This window comes from Podarcis filfolensis (assembly GCF_964270895.1).
Source record: "Podarcis filfolensis genome assembly, chromosome: 4".
Lineage (NCBI taxonomy): Eukaryota > Metazoa > Chordata > Lepidosauria > Squamata > Lacertidae > Podarcis > Podarcis filfolensis.
In genome coordinates, this window is record NC_139607.1 from 67,421,807 (window position 1) to 67,432,695 (window position 10,889).

The 10,889-nt window shown below is 45.9% G+C and overlaps 1 protein-coding gene and 1 long non-coding RNA gene across 2 annotated transcripts in view; one reads left to right on the top strand and one right to left on the bottom strand.

The window, feature by feature from the left end:
• NECTIN3 (nectin cell adhesion molecule 3) overlaps positions 1 to 6,479 on the bottom strand; it is a 41,318-nt gene extending 34,839 nt beyond the window's left edge. Inside the window, exon 1 of the mRNA XM_083611626.1 lies at positions 6,134 to 6,479. Within this exon, the coding sequence (XP_083467752.1) occupies positions 6,134 to 6,305 (172 nt within the window). The 5' untranslated portion in view covers positions 6,306 to 6,479. The remainder of the gene's footprint in view (positions 1 to 6,133) is intronic.
• Positions 6,480 to 6,495: 16 nt separating this feature from the next.
• LOC310761623 lies at positions 6,496 to 10,566 on the top strand. Its single transcript, XR_014547587.1, has 2 exons — positions 6,496 to 6,658; positions 7,064 to 10,566. It is a non-coding gene; the product is annotated as an uncharacterized lncRNA (long non-coding RNA).
• The last annotated feature ends 323 nt before the right edge of the window (positions 10,567 to 10,889 follow it).

The following is a 10,889-nucleotide window of genomic DNA, read 5'->3' on the forward strand; positions in this document are numbered from 1 at the left end:
CTTTCCTGGAGTGTTCAAATTTGAACTCTCTTTGCCTTTGGGGAAGGATAAGAGGGGGAAACCCAATTATCTCAGTCTTTTCCAACTTAAACTAGCCTCCCACAACAGTTACCTCCCTTGCTTTCATCACCGCTAGAAGCTGGGTAAGGTTATCAATGTGATGGCTGCTAACTTTGCCACATCATTTCAAGTCCTGCCATATTTTCAGCTAGCAAGGGAAAACTATCTACCACATCCTGCCCAGCTCAACTTCAGTGAAGAAACTGAAATTTAATCCAGAGAATTGCTGCTGGAAGTTCTGCTAGTCTGCAAAGAGTTGTGCATCCTGTCTCAGATTAGGTTGAGATCCCTCTGAAATTATTAAGTATGCCATGTACTGGATCTAGAAGCACCTTTCTTTGCTCCTGGATGCCCAGGTGGTGCTGGCGTCCAGTAGCAACTTTTACAATCTATGGTTCTGTCTAGAAGAGGCAGATTTGGCCTGTGCACCAGCTACACCCAGACCAAACTATTCCAGCTCTTCTCTCACAAGGCTGCCTCTCACAAGGTCCAAAATATGGGGAGATGGTCAGAGCATAGCGCAGCAATTCTACAGCAGTTATATTGGTTGCTTACTTGTTTCCAGAATCAATCTAAAGTGAAGGTATTAAACTCTGACACAGTTAAATATCTTCACACACTCATATGAGCCTGCCTGACGTTAGGATCTCTACTGTAGGCTGTACTCTCTGGATTGCCTTTTGTATATATTCAATGTGGAGGAGTGCAAGACCAGGGCTTTCTTGGTGGTGGCATGGAAATGGTGAAATTCTCACTCAATGTAATACAGAACATCCTCCCTCTCTATTTGGAGAGAGATGCTGAAACCTTATAAAAAAATCCTAGAAAGCAGTTTATAATCGTTACTTTATAGGTACCACCTGTTTCATTCTGATATTAATGCTAAATTTGTATACATATATTATATATGCATGCATTATAATGTTAGCATACATATTTCATTCTAGCAAACTGCTTAATAATTTATTTTAAAAGCAGGATATAATAAATCATTTAAATAAAATAAGCACTGAAATTATTATCCTGCAGCAGCTTTGGTTGACAGCCAAAAACTCCAGATATATCTGTTTATTTTAATAATGTATATCCCACCTTATCAGGAATAAAAATCAAAGCCGCTCACAAAATAAAACCAATATATGATACAACAAGAAGTACAAAGCGGGAAAAGCACATCAGATAAACAAGCCACAACAAGCAGCAGCTTACTGAAAGGAGCTTTACAGCCAGGAGTACAGAAACAGGACCCAGCAAATCTCTGGGGTGGGCATTCTACATGGTAGCCCTTATCAAAGATCTTGCTTCTAGTAGATGCCTACTGGACTTTATTTGGCAATGGCATCTGGCACAAAGGCCCAGGTGTTGAACAGAGTGATGGCACATAAAGTGGTCCTTAAGACATCCTGTCACAATGCCATGTTGAGCTCTAAAGGTTAAAAGCAGCAACTTAAGCTTAAAAACAAAGAAAATTAGCTCAGATAATACAAGACTCCAACCATTTGTTCTAATCACACAACCCAGGCTAGGCACTAGCATTTTGTACCACAGTTTTGTTTTTATCACACATTTCCGCAGTAATCTGTAGGTTACTAGGGCATGATTGATGGGTGAAGTTTGACTTAGCCAGGAAGTATCACAGCTAATGTGCCAGCTGAAGCTAGTAAAAGGCACTCCTATGTCCTGATGTCACCTGAGCCTCCAGGACAAATATGCTGGTCACAACACAGCCCAAACTATGAACCCAATCCTTGAGGGGGAGTGTAACCATGTCCAGAACAATCTGTATCACCTAAATCCAGATTTAGAAAAATATCCCACTCAACAGTAGTTTCATCTTGTCTGGATTAAGTTTCATTTTTTTTACATACTATCAAGTCTCCCACTCAAACAGTTTCAAGATTCCTTGCCTCCTTAGCCTCCAAGGTAAAGAAGAGATAAAAAGGTGGGTGTTACCAACACTCTGCTCAGCAAAGTGTCTCTGGACTTCACTCAGCCATTTCATATAGATACTGAAACAAGATCCTCTCTGCTGCACCTCAGTGGCAGAGCTGCAGTCCCCCAGCATCACCTTCTGCAGCAAGCCCTCCAGAAATCAGTGGAACCATGTATAGAAAAAAGTCCCCTCCTACACAAATCGTATGAGGTGCCATCAACTGTCACTGAGAGCTCCAGGAAAATCAACAAGTTTACATTCTCATTTCCCAGCATGAACAGTCCACTAGGGCAACCAAAGTAGGTTCCATTTCAACACTGGGACAAAAATTTTGATTGGAAGGAATCAGTATCATTCAAAAATACCTGGAGTTACTGAAGAGTCCTTAGGCTAATTTGTGTTGATAAATATATGAAAGACTTTCCAGGATTAAAAAGTATGATAGGAAAGAACAAAATTTTTCCTGAAAATTATAGACATGAAACTAGTTTCATTTTCATGCCCATCATTAAAATATTCAGTGCTGCCAATATAAAGGAAGAAGAGAGGACGATCCAGTAGAATATGGCTCTCTTAATTTTTTACTGAAATATTCTAAGTACCTTGACAGATATGACAAGGATTCATTCAACAAGAACTACATTTGGCCACATGCCATGGTCTGCAGAGAATTTTCACTAAGTAAATCTTTTACTAAAATACCTCAAAAATCTGAATTTGGCTTTCCCCGATTCTTCAGTGTTTAATGCCTCATCATCTCCAATATGTAATTCAACACATTACAGATTCAATAGCTAGGTTTCTTCAAGGAACTTAAAGCATACGTCTAGGACAAATACTAACTTAGGATTTACTTAGTATGTTCAGAGTACTACATAAGTATATTCTTGTCAGTGGTATTTTACAAGACGGTTGCAATGTAGGCAAGTTTTACTAGAGCCACATTCCAGATGGGGACCAAGGCCAAGAGTGGTTTGCTTAATGTCATCTACTGAGTTCATGGTAGAGACAAGATCTAAAACCCAGACGAGATGGTTCACATCTCAGTATCTTAGGCACAACAACGTTGCAGTCCTCATGAATTCAATTAAGAATGCTGACTGTCACTGCAGCATCTCCAGGCTGGCACAGCAGAGACATATATGATCCACTGCCAGCTGGGCCAATAGCTGGATCAGCTTAGGACTCAGCAGGTCCTTATCCAGCCCAGCTCCATTCCCGTCATGACTGAAATGCATTTCAGGAGTCTATGCTGTCTATCACTGGATTGAGGAGGGCGAATCTGTGCAGATGAATTCAGCTATATGTTCCTATTTTATCACAACATACATAAGTGTATTTTACCTCAGTGTATGAATTTCTAAACATACTTTCTTCTAAAATACACATTTCAAAACACTTTTGGCAAGTTTTGAGCCAAGAACACCACCACAAAATTCAAAGATGTGCACAACTTAAAATGATAGTTACGTTATTAATATTTTGATATTGAACAACTTATCACTCTTGGTACCTGCTAAAGGACTAAAAATGTCACATTACCAACCTCTAATTCACAGATAGTCTTAAATACAGATTCGAGGAGGATGAGCCAGTGTGTGTTAATTTTTCTGATTAATGTTGTAATATTATGGTGATTTGTAAATATTTCATGTTTACTTATATAGCTGAACTTGAATACCTCATTACATTAGTCCTTTTGTTGAAGATTTAAAAATCTTCAGATGAAGAGCTGTAAATAAGCCAACTCCTCAGCTTTCAATTTTGGAAAAAGCTGTGATGACTAGTAATACTATCAAGAATGAGAAAAAGGGATGCAGGTGATTGTATAACACACACACCTGAAAATGATCTGTGTCTTAGTTGACCACAATCTTAACATGCATCAAGGGAGCTGGGTATGTTTAGCTTGGAAAGGAAGAGACTGAGAGGAGATATGATAGCCATCTTCCAATAGTTAAAGGGCTGTCACATGGAGGATGGAGCAAGCTTGTTTTATCCTGTTCCACAGGGTAGGACCCAAACCAATGGCTTCAAGTTACAAGAAAGCAGATTCCAACGAAACATCAGGAAGGACTTCCTAACAATAACAGCTGTTCCAGCAGTGGAACAGACTCCCTCGGAAAGTGAAGGACTCTCCCTCCTTGCAAGTTTTTAAACAGAGGTTGGATGGCCATCTGTCACAGTTGCTTTAGTTGTGATTCCTGCACTGCTGGGGGTTGGACTAGATGACCCTCAGAGTCCCTTCCAACTCTATAATTCTAAGTTAAAAAAGATCAAATCAACTGAAACCTGCTGTCTTTAAAGGAATTTTCACTGAGATATCATGCAGAAATGGTGGTGTACCATAACAATGAAGGAGGTGAATGTAATTGTTTACAATCATATCTAGCACCTGGAAATGTTTAGAGCCAAACATTAAACTGCTTTGAAAGCAGCCAGGAGGAATTTAGGGACAAAGTGTGGATCTTCTAGGAGCAAATTATCTCAAATAGCTATTAAGCACCTCACCTGCAAATAAAAGATAATTTTTTTAAGCATGTATTAAACTAGCATTGAAAATATAGTAGTCAGAGGTCTATAGGATTTCTGGCTTTTGCACAAACTAAGGTAGACATGAAGTGATGTATACACATGCATGAAACGCATCACTTTTCTGGTAAATCCACAAGCATCTGTTGCACCACCCTACAATTATCTTCAGGTGTATACCAGAGTCTGGAGGACTCTGTTAACGGCTGTGTAATGAGGAGTGGAGCACTCAGCTGATTTGACTCTCCTTATGGAGTCCTCCACAGGGGTTGGACTAGATGACCCCTGTGCTCCCTTTCCAACTCTACGATTCTATGAACAGTCCCTGAAACGAGTGCTTCCAAGATAAGCCATCCCCACATATTCGCATTTGCTTCAGCACCTGCTGCTCACCATCAAACTGGCTATTGGCCAATTCTGGCAAAGCACACCAGTTGTTTTTGAAGTCAGGGGCTTCCCTAAGACGGGATTGCCGGGGGGGGACCGGGAGGGGGTGCATTTAAAAGGGCGGCGGCCAGCTACATCATGGCATCGGCCTGTCCTGCCCACAAATCACGGCTGCCCCGTCATCAGCCGAGACAGAACGGAGACGAGCGAGAGTAGCTTCCAGCCAGCGCAGCTCCCAGAATGCCGGACGTAACGGTCTCGGCGGCGGCTCCGAGTGACAAGTGGAATCCCAACAGCTCCAACTCCCAGCAACAGCGCCGACAACAAAACACAACAAGGCGGCGGGACACACACGCTCACTCTCTCCGCCTGCGCGCCGACGCCGGGCAGAGGAGCGCTCCCGGAATAGCAGATGCGCGGGGTTGGCAACGCACAAATACACACAAACTATAAAAAAAGAGCTGCGGACCTTCGAGGCTCCCGCCTGCCGGAGACAAGTCGGGGAAGCGGGGGAAACCTCCCGCCACTGTAACGGATGGCGATGTTGATCGTGCTAGCGCAGCCACGGGCTCGGAAAGCGCTGCCTCTGTGTATGTGTGTGCCTTTTAACGAGCGCACGAGCAAACGAATATTTATCTCAGCAGAGGAACATGAGCTGCAGACAAGACACACCCTCGCACACATCGCTTGCTCTTCGACGCCCCACAACTCTTGCCCGGCTTCGCGCCCCCCCTTCACAAAAAGCCCCCCTCGAGCGCCACACCCAGAAGCAGCACCCCCCACACCGAATACGCTCACCCTCCAGCCCCCCCTCGCGAAATGTTGAAAAAGGGGTGGGGGAGGGAAGGACCCTCGAGGTGGGTTCCTCCATTTCCCCTCATGAAGAGAAAACACGCGAGGCACTTCCCCTCCTCCCGCCGCCCCTGCGCCTCCGGCCGGGGTCTCTCGCCTCCGGCTTGGCCCACCTCGCCTCCACCGGACACGCAACTTCTCCCGACTAGCGGCTGAGGGAAAAGTTTCCCCTAAGTCCCGCCCGCCACTTCTCCCTCCCTCGCTCGCTCTTTCTCAACCTCCGTCCCTCCCACAGCGGCGGCCCCTTCGCGCCCCGCGCTCGGACGACGGAGGGGAGAGGGTGGAGGGGGAGAGGGAACTGGTTTGGTCCGGAGAGGAGCCGCCGCCCCCTTCGCGGGAAAAAAAAGAAAAGTTTCTGCGGCGACTCACCGCAGCAGACGCGGGAGAGGAGCAAGCCCAGCGAGAGCAAGCCGGGCAGGGCGGGCGCAGCCGGGCGGCGGCGGCAACAGAGCCGAGATGGAGGGGAAGAGGACGAGCAGCGGCGGCGGCGGCGGCCGGGAGGAGCCGGCGGAGCGTCCGCCGCCACAATGGACCCGGCCATGCTGGGGGCTCCGTTCTCGGCAGCAGCAGCAGCAGCAGCAACCGCCGCCGCTACGGCTCGGCAGCGCAGCCTCCTCCTCCGCCTCCTTCCCTTCGCAGCGCCGGGTCCGTGTGTCGCTGCGCGGGGAGGCGTCGCGCCCGCTGCCCCTCCTCCTCCTCCTCCTCCTCCCACCGAAGGAACGGGACGGACCATCCCGACCGCCAGGGGAGGGGCGTTGAGAGCGCGGGTCCCCCCCTCCTTTGTGCTTCTCTTTCCCTGAAGGCCTTTCTCTGACGGGACGTCCCCGGTCTCAACGACTCGACGCCTCCGACGAGGAAGCCGGGCACCCGGGAGCGGGAAGGTGGGAGCGGAGGGTATGTCACAATGGCTCCCTCCCCCTCCCTTTGAGAATTAGTGGTACATGCCGCTCCTCCCCCTCCCCTTACCTACTTGCAAATTAGGAGGGGGGGTTTTAGAGGCGGGGGGCGGGGCAGAGAGAGATAATCAGTGTTTCTCACTCTGTTTTTTATACTTTCATTTCTATTTTTTTCCCTACCCACCCCCTTTCCTCTGTAGCATTTCTTTCTTTTTCTTTGCTTCTAACCACGATTGAGTTTCCTTTTGCTCTCCATGATTTCCCCTTCTCTACCTTCCTTTGACTCGTCTGCCAGTTTTACTCTGGGTGGTTATTAAGTCCTTCGTGCCTGGTGAAAAATACAGGCTTGCTGTTTTCCGTCCGCAAACCGTTGCCAGCCCCGCTCTTTCTCCTTCCACGCTAGGACCCTCCGAGAATCATCCTCCTCCTCCGACCAGCTGGAAGAAGCACCAGGAGCACAGCAAGAGACAGAAAGGCGACAGGGTTGTCTTGCAAACGACCGTCAGCAAACAAGCAAATACCCGACACTCCTTTTCATCCTCATCATCTTCTTCCAGCCGTGGCATGGCTCCAAATAATCACCTGAGTTCAGGAGCGCTTAACGACGCAGCAGGAGACTGTTAACACCAGTAGGTTCACCTTCTGGTCCTCCCTCGTTCCCCGCCCCATTTGCGGCTTTTTAAAAAAAATAAAAATCAGCAACCACGAAAGGAAAAAGTAGTTTGGAATTAGAGTTTTCGGACGTGAATGGAAAAGGACATGTGACCGGGAATGAAGGAGGAAAGGTTACAGGCTACCTGACAAAGTTAGATGTGGCAACCAGTTACTGGAAAATTAAATGCTTGTTTATCAGCAGATTTAATTGCTGGTGAAAGATACGGGCTTCACAATTGCAGCAGTTGCACCTTCTGCATCCGTTCAAAGCGTGCGGGGAGATGGGGGTTAATGAAGGTAGTGACAGTGCAAGCTTTCCTTTACTTCCCTGTCCATCTATTGCAGCCTTTTTCTGAAAGTGACAGAAGGTACGGAAGCTCTCTCCTTCTGTAACCTGCATCCCAACTACTAAAGCCCGCTTCTGTGGTCATTTCTAGGATGTGGGCATTTGCCCTCTGCCAATAAGACTGCAACAAAACTCATTTTGCACAGTCCATTGAAGATGTGGGATGGGCGTAAGCTTCATTCCTTGCTGCACTGTGGAAACAGATTAGAACTGGCACCAGTGAAAAGCAGGGTATCATGTTCCCAATCCTCTTAGCCAATCAGATCTCTTTAGCAAATAATGGGTTTGGAGATGAAGGGAAGGCAGAAGGATGTTTATGAACAGATCTTGAGTGTCGAATGGAGATGCTTGCAGATATTAAGAACCTGATTTTGTAATACTCGCTTCATCCAGGGAGGTTCTTTTGACTCCCAATAAAATGGTTCAGCATCTCATTCAGAGCATTTGAAGAAAACTGTCAGTGAAACACAGTTGTTGAGGGGATGCTCTTACTTCAACAAGGATGAAGAGAAGTTTGAGAATAGTGTATGTATGTATGTACTACACATTAAGAGAATCCGAATGGTACTTTGTAAAAGCATGGTTTGTAAATCATGTTAGAGTAAATAAGAATTAAGTTTCCAATTATGTGAACTTGCTTAGCTTTATTATCCTGAAGAGCAAATTAACTGAGAGAGTTAACAAAATCAATTTTTGAATTGTGTAATGTTTCTGTTTCCATATACAATCTTTTAAACTGAACACAAACTACCTGTTGAGACTTCAATCTCAAAAAACATTGTAGCACATTTTGGAAACACCTGCCTGATAGACTTGCAGAGAGTGTAAGGATGCTAAATAAGTGTGTTTTCACAAATGTGATTCAATACTGGGATTTCTGCTTATTGGGTATCACTGTCTACATAGTTTGATATTCTTATTATCAAGTCTCTGTGCAACCTGGCAAACTTTCTCATTTTTAAAGGAACAAACAGGTCACAAAGCATGTTTTCTCTGTCATTTACTGCCCAAATCCAAGCACCTTTACTTAGTAAGTCCCATTGATTCAATTATGACTATGCACACACTAACAGCTTAAAGGTAAAGGGACCCCTGACCATTAGGTCCAGTCATGGACGACTCGGGTTGCGGCACTCATCTCGCTTTATTGGCCAAGGGTACAGCTTCCGGGTCATGTGGCCAGTATGACTAAGCTGCTTCTGGCGAACCAGAGCAGCGCACAGAAACGCCGTTTACCTTCCCATCAGAGCGGTACCTATTTATCTACTTGCACTCTGATGTGCTTTCAAACTGCTAGGTGGGCAGGAGCAGGGAGTGAGCAATGGGAGCGCACCCTGTCGCGGGGATACGAACCCCCGACCTTCTGATCGGAAAGCCGAAGAGGCTCAGTGGTTTAGACCACAGCGCCACCCACGTCCCTATAAGATTGTACTATACATGCACTTCTGATCAACCTTCTGATTGGCAAGCCCTAGGCTCTGTGGTTTAACCCACAGCGCCACCTGCATCCCAGCTTACAATGCAGCAAAGTTGTTTCCCCCCTGTTGTGTTTCAAGTTCCATTTGCATGTTACTGTTCACACCAGATAGGAGGCAGGGATGCTTTCACCTGATATGCATTACCTGTTTGGTTTCACCACATCTGTAAGCCCCCAAATCCTATTCATGAAGCTTTCTTCTGCACATGTGCAAGGGCTGCCTCAGCTTCCCTATGAAGTGAATGTTGCCTAAATGGTTGGCACCACTTTGCGGTGGAATTTCATTCCCAGAGGGTGTTGCTTGGGGAATGCTTTTCCGCCCCATGGAACCTTCAATGTGGGGTTCTGCAAGGCTCAGTCCTATCCCCTACATTGTTTAATGTCTATATGAAACCATTGAGTGGGGTTATCTGGAGGTTTGGAGTACGTTGTCAGCAGTATGTTGATGACACTCAGCTCTCTTTCTCCTTTACATCTGCAGATGAGACAGTGGAAGTGCTGGACCAGTGTCTTACCTCGGTAATGGACTGGATGAGAGCCAGCAAACTGAAACTCAGTCCAGATTAGACTGAGGCGCTGTTAGTGGGTGGTTCCCTAGACCAGATGGGTGAGAGATCGCCTGCTCTTGATGGGGTTACACTTCCTCTGAAGGAGCAGAGTCGTAGCTTGGGGATACTCCTGGATCCTTTGCTGTCGCTCGAGGCTCAGGTGGCCTCAGTGGCTCTGAGTGCCTTCCATCAGCTTCAGCTGGTGGCCCAGTTACACCTCTATCTGGACAGGGATAACCTAACTACTGTTGTCTATGCTCTGATAACCTCAAGGTTAGATTACTGTAATGTGTTATACATAGGGCTGCCTTTGAAGACAGTTTGGAAATTTCAGCTGGTACAGAATTCAGTGGCCATGAGCATATTACACCAATCTTGGTCTGACTGCACTGGCTACCAATTAGTTTTCAGGCCCAATTCACAGTGCTGGTTTTGACCTTTAAAGCCTTAAATGGCTCAGGACCGCAATACCTCAAGGACCGCCTCTTTCCATATGAACCTACCTGGTCCCTGAGATCATTTTCTGAGGCCCTCCTTTGCGTGCCTCCTCGAGAGGTCTGGAGCGTGGCAACACTAGAATGGGCCTTCTCTGCAGTGGCTCCCCGTCTATGGAATGCCCTTCTCAGGTAAGTTCACCTAGTGCCTTCATTATACACCTTTAAGTGCCAGGCAAAAACATTCCTTTTCAACCAGGCCTTTGGTTGATCTTATTAACATTCTATACCCTTTAAAAATGTGGGGGGTTTTGACAGGGTTATTGGTTTGTTGTTTTTATTCTGATTATGAATTTTGTGGATTTGTATTTTGATTTTGTTCTGTGAACTGCCCTGAGACCTCTGGGTATAGGGCAGTATCTAAATTCAACAAATAATAATAATAAATAACATATTTTCAAATTGGATGGAAGCTGATGTGAGGGGAAACACATCCAACAGCAGTATTCCTCAAGAAACTACAGGATAGATATGGATTGTGGCGAATGTTGTGTGTCCACTGCTTCAAATACTAGAGGTAGCATAAATGGTAATATGTGCACAGCCTATATTTCCTAGTAAATGTACTTTGGATTGTATCCTTAATACCTGGTATTAAACAAATATAATGGATAATGGATTTATTGTGGCTAACAGCCATGGGCTTTAAATGGAGCCTGCAAGGCAGAAGTAGCAAATAGTCAATATCAGATGCTGGGGACAAGCAATGC